Genomic DNA, 21750 nt, shown 5'->3' on the forward strand with positions numbered 1-21750 from the left:
TTGAATAAATAAAATTGAATTTATTTTCTAATTTTGTATTCAATGAATAAATAAATTAGAATAAATATTGAATTAGAATAAAATCGAATTTATTTTAAGTGCATAACTAAATTAGAATATAACAAATAAATAAATAATTTAGAATAAAGTGAACAAATAATTTAGAATAAAGCAAATAAAATATTTTACAAATAAAGTAAATAACATAATTTGAAAATAGTAAATAAATTTAAAAAAAATATCCACCTTGCGCCACGTAACTTAAATTGCGCATTAATTTATACTTGCGCTAGTTAACTAGCGCAGACACATTTTAAACATGGCTGCAGAGTGCGAGTGTTTTGTGCTGGAGGAAGAGTAGAATTCTTGTAATGTTTGAAAATTGAGCATCCAATGTTTTGTAGGAATGTACTCTATGGACCACATTTTTTTTGGTCCACTCCATATCCATAGGTTATCCATTTTCCCTTTCCTTATTTAATTAGTTTTTAGACTTTTATCAAATGGAATAGAAAGTAACGGAATCTTTGGACTAAACCGTCATTTCCGAAATTGTAGAAACCCAACACAACATAAACAAAATCACGAAAGCACTCACCAACACTTACACATACCCCATCAAAAGCGTGCGCAATGCGCATCGTTCTCATCAAAAACCCTGATTAAATCTTATCCCTCCATCAAATCCCACTAATAAAATCAACGGTTCAAATTCCCTCACTGCACCGAAACGCACCGTAGGAAACAAGTACCGTAGTTAATGCATTACATCACACCTTTTAATAGTGAGATAGAGAGCGTTGACACATTGCAAACGAGCTTTCAAAACTCACATAACTCAGAAACAAAGTACTGTGTGAGTGTTTTGTACTGTGTTTGTGTTTTGTTTTTCTCTCTCTCTTTTCTGGGGTATGTAAAATTTAGGGTTTTGGTTCTTTCTTCTTAGCTACTGTGTACTCTTAGCAATTTTCTCTTTCAACCCAAAACTCTATTTTTCAACCATTTCATTTCAAAGGTCACTTAACTAACCTCTCAATTTTTTTTATATTTTTTTTGTGAAAATTAAATTTTTTGTTTGTTTGGTTTGTTCGGTTTTTCTGGTCATGCATGCTACATTACTGTGTTTGAATTTAATTTTTTTTTTTTGAAAAAAGGGTTACTTTGCTTTAGCTTCGTTGTAGATTTTTTTTTTCTTCTGTGAAAAATGAAAATTTACCATGTTACCCTTTAATTTTCTGGGTGTTATAGTTTGGTGTGGTTGCTGCATGCATGTTTACAGCTTCGATCTTGTGATTTTTGTTGTTTATTTTGAACTAAAAAGGTGTTTGATTTATTAGGTTTAAGAAATGAAGCTTGATGTTTTGGAAATTTTACATTTTTCTAATTTTTTTTTGGTTACTCTTTACTCGGTACTGGTGGTTATTATTTAGCTTTTGAGGTGTTCTTTTTGGTTTTTTATGTTATTTTTTTGTAATTAGATTTTTGTTGTTGCAAAGTTGGTCTTTGTTGGTATCTGGTACAGTGGTACTGCATTTGAGTAGTGTTGACCGTACATTGAATGCGTTGTTTTTCCTCTGTTTGTGTAACTTCTCCACTTGCTGATTTTGGTTCATTTTTGTCTATTTGACTTTTTTCAACTCTTTACTTCAGCCCCTTTTTTAGATTAGTAATTGTTTAATGTTTGTATTTTATTTTTTTAAATAATGTTTAACATCTGGTCGTAGTTATGAACTAGTACTGCTGTTTTTCCTTTTTAAAATCTGTCATAGTTTTAACACATTTTCAAAGGTTTTGGTATTTACCCAAAATAGTGGTCTATTCCAATATTTTGATCTAGTGAAGTTGATTTCTTAGAGGCTATTTAATATTTTCAAGTACATTCATAGTGTTTCATATTTATAGCAGTACAAGAACATTTACAAAGTTTAATTTTTTCCTTGTTTTGTTGCAATCATGTTATGCTAGTGCCATGAAACAAGTTATAGTTACCTATTTTTAGTTTCCAACACATGCTTTATATGTTTTTCCTTTTAGGGTGCGGTGATTTTCAGTGGTGGCTGTTTTAGCTGTATAGGTTTACCATGTAGTTTCTTTTAGATATTTGCCATTTATAAATTATTGAATTCTTTTTGGAATTTTACACTCATGTTTTATCTAATACTTGTGACCTTTTGTCTGTAGGATATGGATTCGTTTGAGGCAGATGGAAACGGAAATGGTAACGGTAAATGGGGTGGAGGAGTCATTGCCTCCTCCACCTCCTGTTGTCCCCTCTGATGTGGTACCTCTCAAAGCAGAGGAGCTGGCCCCTCCTGAACCTGTTAAGAAAAAAATTGCTCGTCTTCCAATGGCGAGACGCGGTCTAGGATCAAAAGGAATGAAGATACCTATTCTAACAAATCACTTCAGCGTTAACATTGGTAAAAATGATGGATACTTTTTCCAGTACAGTGTATGTCCCTCACATATCTTGTGATTTGGTATTATTTGTGTTTGTGTTTAAGCTCCTTACACAAAGTTGACTTTTTTCTTCTTATGTAAAAGGTGTCGTTTGCTTATGAAGATGGACGCCCTGTGGAAGGTAAGGGTGTTGGGAGGAAGATTATGGACAGGGTGCAGGAGACATATGCTTCTGACTTGAATGGCAAGGAATTTGCATATGATGGGGAGAAAAGCTTGTTTACTATTGGCTCTCTTCCTCAAAACAAGCTTGAGTTTGAAATTGTTTTAGAGGATGTTGTTTCCAGCAGGTAGAAATGACTATCATAAAGTTGTTGTGTTGTACTGGCCCTTGAAATCAGTTTTCATATATTATTGTTTCAGCTGTGCTAATTTTTTTCTCTTCATTTTTTTTTTTAGAAACAATGGAAATCGTAGTCCTGATGCTAATGGAGACAATGAAGCTGACAAAAAGAGAGTGCGACGCCCGTACAATGCAAAGACATTTAAAGTTGAGATTAGCTTTGCTACGAAAGTTCCTATGTATGCGATTGCAAATGCATTACGCGGGCAGGAAACAGAGAATTTCCAAGAAGCTGTTAGAGTTCTTGATATCATATTGAGGCAACATGCCGCTAAGCAGTAAGTAATTCTTTCAATATCCTGCTAATACTTTTGTGATATTTTCGATTTTGTCTATTGCATAATCAACCTCAATATTTTCAACTTCAAATTGTCTATGACAGGGGCTGCTTACTTGTGCGCCAGTCTTTCTTCCACAATGATCCCAAGAATTTTGCTGATGTTGGGGGTGGTGTTCTTGGCTGTAGAGGATTCCACTCAAGTTTTAGAGCTACACAGAGCGGGCTCTCTCTTAACATAGGTTAAATCTTAATCCCATATTCAACTTTGTTATGGCAATGCTTGTTGTCTAACTTTCCGCAATCTTCCAAATTACATAGATGTCTCAACTACCATGATAATTCAACCTGGGCCTGTGGTGGATTTCTTAATTTCCAATCAAAATGTTAGAGATCCTTTTCAGATTGACTGGGGAAAGGTACATCAATTTGCTTAATATTCTTTATCATCCTTCATTGATCATGTCTGATCATTTACTTGCTTCCTCAAACAGGCCAAGAGGACCCTAAAAAATCTGAGGGTGAAGACTCATCCATCCAATCAAGAGTGGAAAATATGTGGACTCAGCGAAGTCCCATGCAAAGAGCTTACGTATTTCTTCTTTCCTTTAATTTCTTTTAAATCCCTTTGGCTGAGGATGACATTTTGTTGACTTATTGTATGTGCTGCATTGTAATTGCAGAGTTGTTTTTACATGATGGGTTTAGGTTTAATGATAATTATTTTTTATTTTGCAGTTTTACTTTGAAGAAAAGGGATGGTGAGGGTACTGATGAAATGACTGTTTTGGATTATTTTGCTAATGTCCGAAAGATAGATCTGCGCTACTCTGCTGATCTTCCATGTATTAATGTTGGCAGGCCTAAACGGCCAACATATTTCCCCATGGAGGTGAAGTTCAGTCTTTTCATTTGTTTCATGTATTGTATTTGTTCCATGTAGCTGACCTCACTTGATGGGATAAGGATTGGTTGTTGTCGTCGTTGTTGTTACATATTGTATTTTTTTTTAGTGATCAAAATTGTGTGTTTAGTTATTAACTCTCCCTTTGTTCATCTTTGCTCTTATAGCTGTGTGAATTGGTATCACTACAACGATATACTAAATCTCTATCCACACTTCAAAGGGCTTCACTGGTGGAGAAGTCCAGACAGAAGCCACAAGAGAGAATGAGAATTTTGACGGATGTAAGTTGTTTTGCCATGTTTTGAATGATATTGTCATGTTATCAAGTATCAACACATCATAGCTTAAGGGGGTCTTACTAGTTTTTCTTTTTTTTTTTGTTTTGTTGCCGAAGGCACTTAAAACTAGCAACTATGGGGCTGAACCTCTGCTTCAAAGTTGTGGAATTTCTATAAGCACAGGCTTCACTCAAGTGGAGGGACGCGTTTTGCCTGCTCCAAAGGTATTTTTTTTTATTCCTGTGGTCGACTGGTCCTGACTGTGTACTTCTTTGTTAATTTATAAATTTTGTCTAGTTTTCTATCTGAAGAAAATCATCTTGACCTGTCTTGATGTTTGACAAATACAGAATCTGTTGTCCCCTGTATGAGAAATCACTGTTCACCTTATTAATATGATGGCAAGAATTGCCTTTTTAGCAAATGCTTTTGCTATATATTGTTTTTCTGGTTTCCTTTTGGAAGATCTTGAACAATTAAGACTCAATCACATTATCTGGATCTACAGAACAAACAAAGCTATTCCTCCTGCTCTCTTTACTGTAGAGAACATATTCCGCTCTTCCTTGTTACTCTGAACACGCTGTTGAACTTTACACAAATGTATAGACATTTCATATCTTTGCTATCTTTTAGCTTGACAATTTCCGTATTGCATGAAAATCTGATCTGCTTTATACTGGATTTTAGATGTTAGGTCTCAATTTGATATAGAGAAGAGTGTGAATAGATGTAACATTTTTAAGTTTTAATTGCTTGTTGCGCTCATAGGGGTCTATTTAGCATTATGTGTTGTATTTTGAAACTGATTATTGGATCTATTTCAATAGTTGAAGTTCGGCAATGGTGAAGATTTCACTCCGAGAAATGGACGATGGAATTTCAACAACAAGGTAACTGTGTAATGCATTTCTCACACGAGATGATTTTTAATATGATTCAGCTAAAGCCAACATTGACTCGCTTCTAAATTCTAATAACTTGAATGCTTCTACAGAAATTTGTGCAGCCAACAAAGAAGATAGAAAAATGGGCTGTGGCAAACTTTTCTGCACGATGTGATGTACGAGGACTTGTGAGGGATATAATTAGAATTGGAAATATGAAAGGAATTGTAAGTTCTACTATTGCATGTTACTAACTGAAGAGTGAATGTGCTAATTCTCACTGAATTATTTTTGTCTTTTAACCTTTGCAGATGATTGACCAACCATTCGATGTGTTTGAAGAAAATCCTCAGTTTAGACGAGCTCCACCAATGGTGAGAGTTGAGAAAATGTTTGAGGACATTCAGTCCAAACTTCCAGGGGCTCCTCAATTCCTTCTTTGTTTGCTTCCTGATCGGAAAAACTGTGATATTTATGGTTAGTAAATTGATGTTATTGTATCTTATTTATATATGCCTAAGCAATTTTCCAGTGCTGATATTGGAATTATTCTTTGACATCCAAGGGCCCTGGAAAAAGAAGAATCTTGCTGATTTTGGAATCGTTAATCAGTGCATGTGTCCTCTAAGAGTCAATGATAATTATTTGGGTAATATTATGTTGAAGATAAATGCCAAGGTATATAGTTACGGTTCGGCGTTAATGGTAACAAGTTGTGAGGCTACTTTCTACATGTAGATTGTCGACTGTAGTGTGTAGTATCATTGCCATATCTGAACTCCTTCATATTTGTTCCCCATCTACTTGAATAAATATGGTTTGACATTATAGTTTTATTTTAAATATGGTTTGACATTATAGTTTTATTTTATTGCATATTTAGTTGTATCATGATGTTTTATCCATTTAATCTCTCTATTGTCCTGCAGCTTGGTGGGTTGAACTCTTTGTTGGGTGTTGAAAGTTCTCCATCTCTTCCTATTGTTTCCAAAGCACCTACCCTCATTCTAGGAATGGATGTGTCCCATGGCTCACCAGGGCAGACTGATATTCCTTCAATTGCCGCTGTAAGCGATAATAGAGTTTTATTTGTTCTCAATGGTGTTAGGTCTTCTGGATGTCATATTGGTTCCTGTGCTTAATGCTAAATATGTACTTGTAGGTTGTCAGCTCTAGACAGTGGCCTCTGATTTCAAAATATAGGGCATGTGTTCGCACACAGTCTGCAAAAGTTGAAATGATAGATAATTTGTTCAAGAAAGTATCAGATACTGAGGATGAAGGCATCATGAGGTATCAAAATATAGGGCATGTCCGTTTAAATCATCATTCTTGCGCTTTTATTGGTAGTCCTATTTTCAGACAATTTTCTTCCCAGATAGTATATATAAAAGGACTGTTTAGCCTGATGATTTCACCAACTGCAGGGAACTCTTGCTCGATTTCTATACTAGTTCTAAGAATAGAAAACCAGATAACATAATTATTTTCAGGTACGTTTTCTTTGAGCACACTTCTGGTGTTGATTGTTTCCTTCTTCCTTTTTTTAAATTTGGTTGTATTAACTGTAAATGTTTTAAATAAATTAAATTGATACAGAGGAATTGTTGTTATTGTGATTTTCAATGTGGTATATTGTTATTTAACAGTTGAGGCTATTTAAGATAACATGATCTTGTTTGTTCTGTATTTGTCCTATATATATTAATTTTCTACAAAACACATCCTGTTTTTGTTGAAGCATGTTTATATTATTCTGAATATTGCGATTCTTTTCTGATGGTTCTGATCATGGTGTTTTTTGTCAATATAGGGATGGTGTTAGTGAGTCACAATTCAATCAAGTCTTGAATATTGAACTCGACCAGATCATTGAGGTTCATGAGCTGATCAACTTTGCTATTTATGTAGTATACATTTCTGTCGTGAGCACAAATTTTGACTTTTAACTTCTTAGGCATGCAAGTTTCTTGATGAAAACTGGACTCCAAAATTTGTGGTAATTGTTGCTCAAAAGAACCACCACACAAGATTCTTCCAGCCCAATTCTCCTGACAACGTTCCACCTGGCAAGTGTTTTCAGAATATTCAGATAGATTATAGTTTTTTGTCTGACACAATCTTTCCATTGTTTATTAACATGTTATTTTGCAGGAACTGTTATCGACAATAAAATTTGTCATCCAAGAAACTATGATTTCTACCTCTGTGCTCATGCTGGGATGATAGTGAGTATCCATTTTTTTTTAAAATAATTTTGCTGATATGTTTCTTCATAATGTATGTTTCTCTTGATATACTTCTAGTTTTGAACATGATTGTGGCTTATGTGAATATACTGTATGTTTTTAGTCTGAATTGTGCACGTGTTCACTTTTACATGTCCCTTTTTTGTACATTGTTCCTGGTGTCTGATGTTTATTTTTTTCTGAAAGAAAATTTAATGTTAACTTGTTTCAAAATTTGATGTTTACTTTTTTGAAATCATGTTTTGAAACGATCTTAAACCTCATGAAAGTTATATGGAAATTACCTTGCTTTATTATTCCAGAATTTGGAATTCTTTCCGTCATTCTACTTATGTGAGCTTTGAACTGTTTTACTTTGTGCTCAGGGCACCAGTAGGCCTACCCACTACCATGTGCTGCTTGATGAGATTGGCTTCTCCCCTGATGAACTTCAGGAGCTTGTTCATTCCCTATCATATGTGTAAGTAGAACATTGGATCCATTTGATTGCATTAGACTGATATTTTTTTTTTTTTTTTGATTTACCTAAGATCAATCTAAGTTAATTATCTTTGATATCACAGTTACCAGAGGAGCACGACTGCTATTTCAGTTGGTAAGTTCCTGCACATCATTTATTTTTCTAGATAGATTGGCATTCCTATGTTCTAATTCATGATTAAAACTTATCTACAAATTATATTCTTATCCGCAGTTGCACCTATATGCTATGCACACTTGGCCGCTACTCAGTTGGGGCAGTTCATGAAATTCAAGGATAAATCTGAGACATCCTCAAGCCATGGTGGGCTGAGTGCTGCAGGAGCTGTACCTGTCCCTCAGCTGCCAAAGTTGCAGGACAACGTGTGCAACTCCATGTTCTTTGTTTGAGGCTTATAAGCCTGCTTCTCTGGAGACTTTTGATGACATGACAGAATGCTGTGTATATAACTGTTCCAACCTAACTTTCGAACCTAGTTTAAACCATGTGGTTGACTTGATCTTGCTAGCCTTAGGCTGTTGACGTTTTATATGTGAAAGCTTTCAACACAAGCTTTCACATATATCTCCAGTCTCGAGCCTTTTTGCGTTTTGTGGTAGGCTAAGTGTTTATGGCGTTTTACCTATGACTTATCGTTGGATTTAAGTTAATGTTATGGTTATCGATTGTACCTATGACTTATCGTTGGATTTAAGTTAATGTTATATAATGTTATGGTTATGACTTGAAGTTAATGTTATATAATGTTATGGTCATGGAATGAAACCTGAGCACGTTGAAAGCTAGTTCTTAATTTCATATTATTGTTTCCGTGAAAATTGGTCTTTGTTTGAAGGACATGTTTTTTATGCCAGCAAGCTGATTAGTATGATAATAGGACCTTTAGTTTGATTCTTATCTTGTCATCATTTTCATGGTTGCATATGAGTGGATGGAGAGAAGTGAGAGCTATCCAGTTTGTGGTAAGGTGTTTACTTTGCACTTCTCAAATCCTTTCATGCTGAATCTCCTATGAGATTCTATATGAATTTCCTAGTGTACTGCATTTTTATATATTTGAGGTAAGCATGACTTGAGGGCTTGAAATTGAATAAGATCAAAGTGTATATTCCGTATTGATGCTAAAAGCAAAACTGGAAATTGAAGTTCAATTAGACAGGAGAGTTGTTTGTTTTTGTTTCGGTGTAAATTAGTTAATAGTTGGTGCTTATCTTAGATTTAGATGAAATAGTTAAGATTGTTGCAAGACTGAAGCATCCACAGCATATAAATCTTCCACAGAAACTCCATCACATATAGTTTGTAGTATCTCAAATTCAGGTTTCTTTTCTAATCCTAATTCTTTTTGGATTTTGGATTCAGGTGTTTGTCTATTTATTTTATCTATCTCGTTAAAATCATCAAACCTGTTTAATTTCTATTGTTTTCCTAATGGTTCCAATATTCATGCACGCTATTCAGGAACTATAAAACTCGTGCTTCTTTATATCTTCATGATAGAAAAACCCCTATTTATATATTTCAAAATTGACTCATAACTTAAATTGTCAAATAACTCTTTCTCACGGTTCTTGTATTATTCAGGATTACCATAACATACCCAGAGGATGATTGGGCATGTGGAGCATCATAACAACCTCTACATCCTCAATTAAACCATGTCAATAGTTCTTCTGGTGTTGTTTTTTTATTTATTTTTTTGGCATTTTAGGTTAGGCCACCCTTCTATTCCTCTTATATAGAAAATATGTAAACAATTTCCATTTATTTCCGTTAATAAATTGTGATTTGTTATTCTTGTTATATGGCCAAGTTTTTCAGATTTCCTTTTCCTCTTGGTTATAGCATTACTTTACATGTTTTTGATCTTGTTCACACGAATATATGGAGCCCTATTAATGTTGCCTCTTTTGAAGGTCATCGTTATTTTTTGCCTATTGTTGATGACCCTATTAATGTTGCCTATTTTTTACATGATTTACTTGGCTATTCCTTATGAAAAATAAATCAGTCATTAGGTGTCTTATGTAAAATTTTGTATACTATGTTTCCATTTAATTACAAACTAAAGTAAAAACCACTCGTAATAACAAGTAATGACAATGGTGTTGAATTCAATATGCCTCCTTTCTATTTTTTATTTTTTTTTGGGTACAATGCCTCCTTTCTATTCTAATATAGCCATTTTATATCAAACTTGTGTTAAAACATCTCAACAAAATTCGATTCTTGAGAGAAAATATAGACATTTACTAAATGTGACTAGAGCTTTGTTTTTCCACTCTAAATTGCCCAATTGTTTTTGGTCATGCTATATGACTTCCTATCATAATCCTACTGTATGCTTTATTTAGAAGTATTTGGATGTCTTTCTTATGTTCTACCTAAACAATTAATAGATCTAAAATGCATTCTAGAGCTAGAAAATGTATTTTTCTTGGCTATAAACAAGGCACCAAGGGTTATCTTTTATTTGCTTTACTTTCTCTCTATAAATGCTATCTTTTTTATGTACATGTATTTCCTTATATTTCTACTAATTCTCGGATTGTTAATTCTGATTTTCTATAAGTATTGATGAACCTATTTCTGTTTTTACTGCACTCAACAATCAGGAATCTAAACATTCAAATAATCAACATGAATCTGTTACGTCTAATCCTTCTAATGATATTAGCAGACCTATATGAAAAAAAATAATTCTTTTACTTATTTGCACTACCTCTTTATACCTTTATCCTATGTTTTATCTTACAAAAATCTTTCATCATTCTATTTTAGTTTCATATCGGCTGTATCTACTACAAGTGAACCTACTACCCATAAGCAGGTAGTTAAGGATCCTTGTTGGGTTCATAGAATGGAATTAATTCCTGAATCACCACCAGGTAAGAATCCTATTTGTTGCTTTTTGGTCTACTAAGCTAAATATAAAGCCGATGGCACTGAAATAAGGCTAGGCTTGTCGCAAAAGGTTTTGATCAAATCGAAGGTATTGATTTGTTTGACGTTTATTCTCCTGTGGTAATGTTAACCATTGTAAGACTCATTCTTGTTATTGCATCTTAAAATTGGCATTTGCACCAGTTAGATGTCTACAATGCCTTTTTACATGGTGATTTAAATGGAGAGGTTTTTATGTAATTACCTCCAGGCGTCTCTTCAAATTCTTTGTTTACTGCTTTGCTAATTGACATTGATGATGTGAATCGTGATTCATGAAGGTAATATGACCTTCAAAAAAAAAAAAACTGTGGAGATGATGTGATTCTTGAAGGTAATATAACCTTAAAAAAGTAACCGCCATTGAGGAATTTCTAAACAATTCTTTCTAGATCAAAGTTCTTGGGCATATGAAGTATTGTTTATGCCTTGAAAATTGCTCGTTCGAAGACCGGAATTCATGTCTGTCAATGCAAATATACATTGGATATTCTTTCTGAAACTGGTCTCTTAGGAGCAAAACCAGCTTCTGTTCATACGAAAAAGAGCAGAAAATTAACCAAGGATGCAGGACAACCTCTCTCTGACCCAGCTGCTTATCGCAGACTCATTGGAAAACTGATTTACCTTACTAACACCTGGCCAGATATTAGTTAAGCAGTGCAGCAACTTGGTCAATTCATGACTGATTCTACTACTACTCATCATGATGCCGTTGTGAAAGTTATGAAATACCTCAACCTGTCACCAGCGCAGGGTATTTTCATGCCATCCTCGTCTACACTTCAGCTTAAATCCTTTTGTGACTCCAATTAGGCCAGTTGTATGGACACTCACAAATCCATGACTGATTTTTGTATATTTGTTGGTGATTCTTTAATGCCCTGGAAGTCAAGGAAACAAGCAACTGTGTCAAAATCTACCTCAGAAGCCGAATGCAAGTTGACGACTTCAACTTCAACCTCTTTGTGAGATCCAGTGGGTACTGGGTAGTGGCTTACATATCTTCTACGTTACTTCAGACTGTGGATGCATAGTCCCTTTTATATCGTGACAATCAATCTGCTCGCCTTATTTCCTCAAACCCTTTTCATGAACGCATCAACCATATAGAGATGGATCGTGCTTTGGTTTGTCCTCCTCATAATTTCATCTTCAAGCTGGAATTAACAGGTATATACTCTCCGGCTCTTCGGGAGTATTAGAGATGTAACAAGAATCAAGACCTAACTCATCCTTACAAAACCCCCTCACGCTTCAGCCCGGCCCAATGGGCCTGAAGCGTGGAGATGCAGGAAGCCCAACGATGGACCCGATAGGCTCTGATACCATGTAACGAGAATCAAGACCTAACTCATCCTTAGAAAACCGGCTTGTACGGTGAGGAGTGCCTCCTCTTTATAAACTCTTCTCAAGGATCCTATCAATCTGATGTGGGACTAAATCCCACCCGAGTGTTGGCCGCTAACAAGAGAAACTTAGTACGTATCATAACATTAGATAAAAAGGATTTTAGTTGTTATGTTTTAACCATTTTTTTAGTTTGTTAGTCTTATCCGCTCCCCTTCCTAGTTGTTCCCTTTTCTATGTAAACTGATCTATGTTTCAGACTTTGCGCTCTCCTGCGTCAATTTTCACTTAATAATAACATGAGGTTATTCATTATTTTTGTCTTCTCTGTTATCAAGTAAAAGTGTAGGTGATGAAACAGAAGGAAAGTAAAAATTTAAGTATACTGTCTTCTCTTTTCGATTAAACAACTTAATTAGTTTTGTTATTGAACATTATTGTTGTCGATTATGTCAACAATAGAAAGAAAGTGAAAATATAAGTATAGACATTGTGAATATTTCTAACTTAGCATTTAGCATTCATAGTAAGCACATATAAGTTCTACATATAATCTTGATTGTAATTTGTAAGTTTGATCTAATCATGTTGTTTCCACATTTATACTGTTCTCTTTGCCAAATTTTGCAAGGCAGAAAGAATGCAATTTAATTTTCAAACTTTGTCAGAGTTAGCCATGTAATGAAACGATTTCATCTCCATTATCCTTTAACTTTTCTGCTTTTGTTGTTAATACGATTTTCTAACCTTTGTTCAAGATTTTTTTTTCTTAAATGATGGCATTGGAGCTGTTTGGTTAACCTTTTCTTCAAACCAATTTAAAACTAAATTCAAACCCAACAAACTTTTTTCAGATTAGAGTTATGTTCTTCTCAAAATACTTCAATTGGAAACTTCCTGTAAGAGGTGACTTGCAAACAAACGCAACATGCATGACCTTATTGAAATTGTCCTCTTATAAAATTATTTGCTTAATCAGTTTCATTTACGACAAGAAACTAAAAGAGAGATCTCCTGAAAAAACGAAAAAAAAAAAAAAAAATTTTGAAGGCAAGAAGCACTACAATTATGTAAAAAGTAACACTTAAAATGTCAAGCTACAAAATCAAATTTCCAACAATTGTTTTGAGAAGCCTTTCACTAATGCAATTTGAATAGCTCTAACTACGGCTATGAGAAGAGGAATCAAACAAGTTCCCAAATTTATATGAAGATTCATATGGGCTACAATTAATAAACATAACCGAAGAGTATCCCTAGATATTTGAATACTGGCTTTGAAAGAGGTAGTATCTTTTCGTCAAAAAAGAGAGGTAGCATCAAATATTTAACCTGGTTGTAACTAAACACAACTTATTCCAGACTGTGCTAGGCAATTTTCGCAATAGCTACATTAGTAGTTACATTTCTACTAATCACAACAAATCAAAGACACAAGACCTAAAAATTCTATGACTCCAGTATATACATTACAGAAAAAATTATCTCTAGAAACATGAAAGCAAGCTAAATGGCAACTGAAGGCCTACGCAAAATAAAAAACAGCAAATAGAAGAATAGATCAGCATCAATTAAGGTGCCCTGAGCACCATTGTGACGCTACAAGAGAATCACCATTTTACAGCAGCTAACATTACAGCAAAATCATAACATCTTTGATTTTGTTTGATGATAGAGTTAACAAAACAGCAAATTGCGACAGATTTTTCTTTTAAAAGCCAAATGAGTTGCTGCAATAATGTACGCATAAAACCTTGCTTGAAGACCCAAAAATTTGCAGTAATAGGGAATGATGTGTCAAATCAAAACAAAAAAGGAAGGCGGAAATAAACCAAAACATAATATTAAAACTTAGACAAAATTAAATAACAAATGATCAAACAAGGGAAAATTGTAATTTTCAACAACCAAAACGAGTTTCTAGGCAATGTCACAGGTAGGGAATACAAAACTTGATTATAAATTATCCAAAATCTAGATATAATGCACTCAATATCCAGAAAATGAAGCAACACAAAATAACTGCAGTAAAATCAACGGTAACGGCGGAGAGACAGGGTGTTGTTTCTTTTCCAGTTTGCCCTGCGGGATGGACGGGCTTTGTGGTAACGGTGACCCTTGCCACTCAAACCTCTGTTTTCTTTTCCAGCAGAAGTGAGACCACGAAGTTCCCTGTGCTTGTGGACTGGGTTGGTGAGCCAGTTGATTCTTGGGTCATTTCTTATAGCACTGTGAGCAACATCAACCAAAATGACCTCGAAATATTTGAAGGTAGAATCCTGTAGCACAAAACAAAACAATGGGGTTGGATCAACCAGCCAGCACATCACAACCAAATTGAACTTCAACTAGTTCAAAAACAGAAACAAACCTCATTGACCCAGTAGGAATTGAGAACCCTAAGACCACCAAGCTTCCGTCCAGCACGCTCTTCAGCGACGGACCTCTTGCTCCTTTGAAACTTGAGTTGGGTAACTCCCTGGTTGGTGGGCTTACCATAAACAATACCCTTGGAAACTGGCCTCTTCCTACCACCTCTGCGTACCCTCACCCGGTACACAACATATCCCTGAAATGATGTGACAATTACAGTATCACAATCATGTTTACAAAATGAAGCAAGGATAATTCATAACAAGTTCAACATGCATTAACAAATACAGTAATTGACAAATTTTAGCAAGGTTAATACAGTATCAACATCAACATGAATAAACAAAAACAACATTGCAAATCACAAATTTTAGCAAGGTTAATCATAACAAGTTCAACATGAATAACCAGTAAAAATAAAAATACAAACACAAGAAAATAAACTAATAAACAAACAACAAGAGAGCAGATAAGTCTAGTATCAGACATTAACAAAAATTTGGAAATTAATAAACCACAAAAAATTGATAGTCTCTAGGCCTGTACATGGTCTTGAGCAATGGTTCAAAGGATACAAACTTACCTTCTATATGAATATGAAATTTTATAATTATGATTACTCTACTATTAACACATTTACTGTATATTTAAACCAATTATTGTAACTTCTGCCCCACCCAGGTGTTAACTAGTAAACCATGAACAGCAGAATAGGATGACACTACATTTTATTGCAACAATATTACTCCATTTGAAACCCATTTTAAAAAAATGACTTATTTGTAAATATACACAATATTGTTTCTATTCATAAAATGACTAAATTATCATTCTCTAAATTATGACAAAATCACTTTTATAAAACCCTAAGTGATTAATTCTTAGTAACTGTTAAATTCATTAAAATGAAAATACAAAAAACGCAGCAAGTAAAATCCAGAGAATCAACAAGAACAAATTCATCATAAATCAGCAAGAACATAGATCTAATAATACCTGCTTAGCCTTGTAACCCAAACGGCGAGCCTTGTCAGGACGAGTGGGTCTGGTGAGACGAACGATAGAGGATTGCTGACGATACTCCCAGCACCTCACACGTTGCATGAATCGCATCACATCAGATTGCTTCTTGCGCCATAGCTCAGAAACATACTTGTAGGCACCTATTCACAAATAACAACAATAATTACATCACATTTCTCTGATGATTATCATACAGAAACAAAAGCATGGAGAATCGAAGAGTAGATGGATGCATACCCATTTCTCGGTTTGTCTTTGAATGATGGAGATTAGGCGCAGCAAACCCAGTAAGGTTTAGGGTTTGAGAATGGAGGAAGTTTATATATTATTTCGTATTGGGCCAATGGGCTTTCATCTCGGGTTGACCCAAATTCTATTTCCTTCATATCTGAATCTGTTTACTGTAAAGTAATTTATGCACCTACCTATTTGCTATTTGAAAACTTTTTTTTTTTGTTGAGGGGAAAAATGGTTGTATTTATTATTTCAAATTATTTTTTTAATTCAAATTTAATTGATATATATATATATATATATATATATATATATATATATATATGTATATATGTATGAATGAGCAATCTATATTCAGTACCAAACTCTATATTTAGAGCAATCTATTTAGAGCATAAAAATTATGTCGATCAATGAATCACACTAACTATTCTTACCGTTCACCATCAACTATACCAGTTGCAGCTTCATATCTTAAGATTTGTAAAAATAGTAAAAATGAAATGAAAATAAACACTTTAGGGTAGGTAGATAAATAAAGAAACACGTTCAATTTTCGTCAAATTTTCCTTTCAAAAAAGTTTAATCGATTTTTTTTAGAAGATGAAGAATTATTACTTAGGAACAACAATGAATAGAAGAACAAAATATAATCTTCATTGACTTTTCATATAAAAAAGAAACTTTTTATTAACTTTGAGAAGAAAACTTAAGTAGCAAACTTGCTTGTGAATCAGCTATTTGACTCCATGCTACACGTTTGCTGAAAAAATGATACCACAGCAACATCAAGTTTATTTAAAAATTCACATGGATCCGATTAATGAGGTAATGGACTAATAAAGTAATGGACATAACACAACAGGAATGCAGTGGGTATCAGATTACACATGAAAGAGGTTTCAAAAAAAGTTGCTTCCGAAAATTGAGACAGATTCTAAAATACTTCGATCATAGAGCAATGCCAAATTGTGTTCTTTAGTATGATGCAGCACTTTTAAAATTAACATCGAGTTCTTGTAAAGATGCTTGTCTGAGAAATCGCTAGTGCCACATGCTTTTTTATGAAAACAGTACTACTAGATGCTTTCATTTAAATCAGATTGTTAACTTCAAACACTTTAGGAGAGTCAAAAGTGGTTATTTGCTTGTTTGAAACAGTGGTAGATTCTCATTTATCGTGTCCCGAGACATATTTAACCTGAAAAATGAAGAAGCTACATTTTGTAGATTTAGAGAAAACACACGTTAAGCTTGCATTCACCGCAAAAACAAACAGGAGCTATGTTTCTTACGTGATGGTATCTACTAATGGTGGTGAAGATGGCAACAAAAGGGGAAGGAAGAACATGTTGCAAGTAGTTAGCTTCATAATTCTTGCCTTGAATAATACAGATATTGAGTCTCTAAAATTTTACATCATGTTGTTTCTTATTGGATTTAGAGTTGCGTTTCACACTAGTCATGAATATAATCATGTGCATGAAATTGGAAATTCTTCCGGCATGAGGGATGTTACATATGTGCTAGATGGCTTGAACTTGAATCCTAGTCTAGCTCTTGTCTGTAAAGATTTTACTACACTTTATGCCAATGGAAAAGGAATTTTGGGTGGCTATACAATAAGAGTGTTACAATTTCAATATCAAGCTCAAGAACCATGTGCATGAAAGTAATTTTGTGCTTTCTTGGCTTCATAACAAGTATATTACCACAGGAATGAGAGAGTATATTCATTCACAGGAATGAGAGAGTATATTCATTTTATGCTGATGCAAGATTCAATATAGTTTGGATTCAAATTTTGCCTGGTATTCTCCTACTGTTATGGAAGGGAAATTACAGCATTGGAAGCCTATATGAGATTCTAGAATTTATTTGTGATACCTTTGATTCAAATGTGCAGGTACACAATCCTCTTTTCTTTAAAGACTTTCACCTTTCTGCATATATACATCCATGGCCATGACCTTGAGGACAAGGTCAATTTTAATGGGGGTAGAAATGTTGTATACCAATTGAAGAAAACCTATGCCATCAAAGTTGGGTCACTAAAATGCTTAAAGAAAACGTTCAATTTTAGGGTAGGTAGATAAATAAAGAAACACGTTCAATTTTCGTCAAATTTTCCTTTCAAAAAAGTTTAATCGATTTTTTTTAGAAGATGAAGAATTATTACTTAGGAACAACAATGAATAGAAGAACAAAATATAATCTTCATTGACTTTTCATATAAAAAAGAAACTTTTTATTAACTTTGAGAAGAAAACTTAAGTAGCAAACTTGCTTGTGAATCAGCTATTTGACTCCATGCTACACGTTTGCTGAAAAAATGATACCACAGCAACATCAAGTTTATTTAAAAATTCACATGGATCCGATTAATGAGGTAATGGACTAATAAAGTAATGGACATAACACAACAGGAATGCAGTGGGTATCAGATTACACATGAAAGAGGTTTCAAAAAAAGTTGCTTCCGAAAATTGAGACAGATTCTAAAATACTTCGATCATAGAGCAATGCCAAATTGTGTTCTTTAGTATGATGCAGCACTTTTAAAATTAACATCGAGTTCTTGTAAAGATGCTTGTCTGAGAAATCGCTAGTGCCACATGCTTTTTTATGAAAACAGTACTACTAGATGCTTTCATTTAAATCAGATTGTTAACTTCAAACACTTTAGGAGAGTCAAAAGTGGTTATTTGCTTGTTTGAAACAGTGGTAGATTCTCATTTATCGTGTCCCGAGACATATTTAACCTGAAAAATGAAGAAGCTACATTTTGTAGATTTAGAGAAAACACACGTTAAGCTTGCATTCACCGCAAAAACAAACAGGAGCTATGTTTCTTACGTGATGGTATCTACTAATGGTGGTGAAGATGGCAACAAAAGGGGAAGGAAGAACATGTTGCAAGTAGTTAGCTTCATAATTCTTGCCTTGAATAATACAGATATTGAGTCTCTAAAATTTTACATCATGTTGTTTCTTATTGGATTTAGAGTTGCGTTTCACACTAGTCATGAATATAATCATGTGCATGAAATTGGAAATTCTTCCGGCATGAGGGATGTTACATATGTGCTAGATGGCTTGAACTTGAATCCTAGTCTAGCTCTTGTCTGTAAAGATTTTACTACACTTTATGCCAATGGAAAAGGAATTTTGGGTGGCTATACAATAAGAGTGTTACAATTTCAATATCAAGCTCAAGAACCATGTGCATGAAAGTAATTTTGTGCTTTCTTGGCTTCATAACAAGTATATTACCACAGGAATGAGAGAGTATATTCATTCACAGGAATGAGAGAGTATATTCATTTTATGCTGATGCAAGATTCAATATAGTTTGGATTCAAATTTTGCCTGGTATTCTCCTACTGTTATGGAAGGGAAATTACAGCATTGGAAGCCTATATGAGATTCTAGAATTTATTTGTGATACCTTTGATTCAAATGTGCAGGTACACAATCCTCTTTTCTTTAAAGACTTTCACCTTTCTGCATATATACATCCATGGCCATGACCTTGAGGACAAGGTCAATTTTAATGGGGGTAGAAATGTTGTATACCAATTGAAGAAAACCTAATGCCATCAAAGTTGGGTCACTAAAATGCTTAAAGAAAATGGACTATATGTATTCTGCTTCTCTAGAGTCTAGATTTTCTCTAATTCTTCCCTCTCTATTGTACTCATTCCAGCTTATACACTTTTTTTGAAGGAAGCTTATACACTTGTTATGAAATCTATATTACTACATCAGTTCAATAAAACAGTCCAAGGGATTCTACTCCACTTTTGATACAGCCAAATACAGCCAACAAAATCTTACATAATTTTCACCAATCTCTTCTAATAAAAAATTTCCATCATATCTACATCAGGGAAAAGTTCTACTCAACTCCTAAAAACATCAAAGATAAACAAAGTAGCACATCAAAGAAAGCTAAGCAAGCAGCACGTCAAAGAAAGCTAAACAATCCGAACATCAAAGATAACCTCATATATACCATCCATTAAACAAGCATTTGATAGCTACCACATGACAGCAAAACTATAATTTATATGAATTGTACAAGATGGTAACATTAGCAAGACAGCCAAATGAGCAGATAATGCTGCATTGCGTCCACAAATCTTACTTCAAAAATTGGAAATTTGCAGTACTAGTGGTTGAAACCATGTCCCCCAAAAAACAGCTAAAACCAAAGCAATGTCTTCAAGAGAAGCTCTTTCCAAAATAGGTTCCTGAATTCAATCTTTCACTATATAGGTTCCTGCATATCATTTGTATAACATGATAAATTAAGGACAAACATATTTTATCTAAGTATTATCAATCCAAATCAAAATGGACATCAAATGAAGTAATATAATGCAGCAAAAATGAAGCAACCCATCATGCATTAATAGGAAGTTGCAAAATGAACAATCACACTATATAAGTATCAACGGAAAAGATTGTCGATACACAGATAGTGAAAGCTTCAAAGTCATTGTGTCAAAGAATGTAAAAATAAATCAACAAAAAATTTCTACATACTCTGATGAAAAGTAAAAGTAATCCCTTATTCTTAAAAGTTGTTACGGGTTGCAACAACTAAACCCTACAAATTTGCCTCTAATTTTGCTGCATTAAATGCTAATCAGGTTAACCCTAAAAATATTTCCCTCCTAAATTCATGCCAATTTGAATTTCGAATTTTTCCTTTAAAAAGATAATTAAAAAATCGGTGGCATTTAATTCATTCCAACTTCCGAGAGTTGTTTTCTACTCTTTCAAATTTTTTGTCTCTTCATTATCATATTGGAAAATTGTCACAATTATTAATCGGTGACCGCTTTCCAAGTTTCTCTTCATTTTTCAAGTTCTACTTCATGACTCATTCTCTCAAATTCCACTTCTTCTTCTACTTCATGACTCATTTTCTCACACTCCTCTGCAATAATCTTCTGCAAAAGTTTGTTTTTGTGATTGGAGATTGTTTTCTTATACCATGTTTGTTTGCCCATTTTCCATGAACTTTTAGATTACTCTTTTCTATATTTTTTCTTCAAAAAGATAGCCTTTTGTTCTTCCTTTTGTTCTTCCCATTCCTTTTGTTCTTCGTCGACATTTAAGGTGGAAGTTGGTGACGCAAATTTGTTTCGCAACTGGCAGAGTTTTACTGTGAAGAAATTAACTCTTGATGATGATACCATCAATCGTTTCCTAACATTACACGGTCTTAATGTAAGAGTTACCCTTTCTTTGCGAAATCACGTTTGTAAAAGTATCTTCGTATTTTATTTGAATTGCATTTTCTGGTGTATATTTTCCAGGAAGTGAATGAGGGAGGCCAGGCGATGTGCGTGGGTGCAGTCACGGCGGAGGTCATTGAAGGCGGAGATTCAAACAGCAAAGACGAGAGTTTCGAGTTGGGTGAAAGCTCGACAAGCAAATCACTAGGAAAACGGGCAGTAGGGAACGTTGAAGGTCTTGATTCTACTCAACTTGAGGGTGAAGCGTCCGCAACAAAAGAGCCAAAAATAATCTGCCTCTAGAGTTCAGCTTCAAAGATCAATTAACCAGTCTGCGTTGGTGTTCTGAATTAAGTGCTGAAAAATCATGGAATGTTTTTTTTGTTTGGGTTTTTAATGCCTTTCTGTCTGTGTCCTTTGTTTGTAGTGTGAACTATGTGGTGTATTTACTGCTTTTATTTGCATGTGCTTTTTTATGTATGTTTGAGCCATGCCCTGCTTTCATGTACCCTTTTTTATATTGTCGTCATTTTACATAATTATATTTTTCAGTCTTCTATGTGGGATATGCATTGGAAGTGCATTGTTTGGCTTATTTTGTATACGCACCCAGCTGCGTTGTGTCCGTGTCTGTATGTTTCATCTGATTAATATAAGTATTTGGTTTTCAATGTGAACTCCTAATTTATCGTCTTTCAT

At 34.1% G+C, this 21750-nt stretch overlaps 2 protein-coding genes and 1 long non-coding RNA gene across 6 annotated transcripts; 2 read left to right on the plus strand and 1 right to left on the minus strand.

Moving 5' to 3' along the window:
- Window positions 1-810: 810 nt before the first annotated feature.
- Window positions 811-8647, plus strand: LOC146940419 (protein argonaute 4-like). 4 transcript variants are annotated; one of them, XM_085754123.1, is made up of 23 exons: window positions 811-1015; window positions 2182-2452; window positions 2545-2750; window positions 2860-3081; window positions 3186-3322; window positions 3402-3499; window positions 3575-3672; window positions 3819-3972; window positions 4152-4268; window positions 4382-4489; window positions 5096-5158; window positions 5263-5379; window positions 5464-5629; window positions 5718-5830; window positions 6082-6219; window positions 6315-6445; window positions 6580-6645; window positions 6966-7029; window positions 7110-7221; window positions 7307-7380; window positions 7767-7861; window positions 7965-7996; window positions 8096-8647. In XM_085754123.1, the coding sequence occupies exons 2-23, from the start codon at window positions 2204-2206 to the stop codon at window positions 8269-8271; spliced, it is 2736 nt and encodes a 911-aa protein (XP_085610249.1). In that variant the 5' UTR covers window positions 811-1015; window positions 2182-2203; the 3' UTR covers window positions 8272-8647. The 4 variants fall into 4 exon arrangements, with proteins under 4 accessions (XP_085610249.1, XP_085610247.1, XP_085610250.1 ...); XM_085754121.1 differs by having other exon boundaries at window positions 811-909; XM_085754124.1 differs by having other exon boundaries at window positions 811-874.
- Window positions 8648-14048: 5401 nt separating this feature from the next.
- On the minus strand, window positions 14049-15860 carry LOC146940420 (large ribosomal subunit protein eL15z). Its single transcript, XM_085754125.1, has 4 exons — window positions 15809-15860; window positions 15545-15711; window positions 14547-14744; window positions 14049-14454 (listed from the first exon to the last, which is right to left on the minus strand). The coding sequence occupies exons 1-4, from the start codon at window positions 15810-15812 to the stop codon at window positions 14209-14211; spliced, it is 615 nt and encodes a 204-aa protein (XP_085610251.1). The 5' UTR covers window positions 15813-15860; the 3' UTR covers window positions 14049-14208.
- Window positions 15861-20495: 4635 nt separating this feature from the next.
- Window positions 20496-21728, plus strand: LOC146940421 (uncharacterized). Its single transcript, XR_015033493.1, has 2 exons — window positions 20496-21043; window positions 21133-21728. It is a non-coding gene; the product is annotated as an uncharacterized LOC146940421 (long non-coding RNA).
- Window positions 21729-21750: the final 22 nt, after the last annotated feature.

Source organism: Medicago sativa, chromosome 3 (assembly GCF_051527215.1).
Source record: "Medicago sativa cultivar Bolivia chromosome 3, Bolivia_mono, whole genome shotgun sequence".
NCBI classification, from domain to species: domain Eukaryota; kingdom Viridiplantae; phylum Streptophyta; class Magnoliopsida; order Fabales; family Fabaceae; genus Medicago; species Medicago sativa.

What these genes read in the sequence shown, in the direction of transcription:
- LOC146940420 (XM_085754125.1), bottom strand. An exon ending in TGGGTTACAAGGCTAAGCAG is followed by an intron (nt 14,745 to 15,544) that starts GTATTATTAGAT and finishes ACATCATTTCAG; the next exon opens with GGATATGTTGTGTACCGGGT. An exon ending in ATTCCTACTGGGTCAATGAG is followed by an intron (nt 14,455 to 14,546) that starts GTTTGTTTCTGT and finishes TTTGTGCTACAG; the next exon opens with GATTCTACCTTCAAATATTT.
- LOC146940419 (XM_085754123.1), top strand. Translation starts at nt 2,204, where the DNA reads ATGGAAACGGAAATGGTAACGGTAAATGGGGTGGAGGAGTCATTGCCT. An exon ending in GTCCCATGCAAAGAGCTTAC is followed by an intron (nt 3,673 to 3,818) that starts GTATTTCTTCTT and finishes TTTATTTTGCAG; the next exon opens with TTTTACTTTGAAGAAAAGGG. An exon ending in GATAACATAATTATTTTCAG is followed by an intron (nt 6,646 to 6,965) that starts GTACGTTTTCTT and finishes TTGTCAATATAG; the next exon opens with GGATGGTGTTAGTGAGTCAC.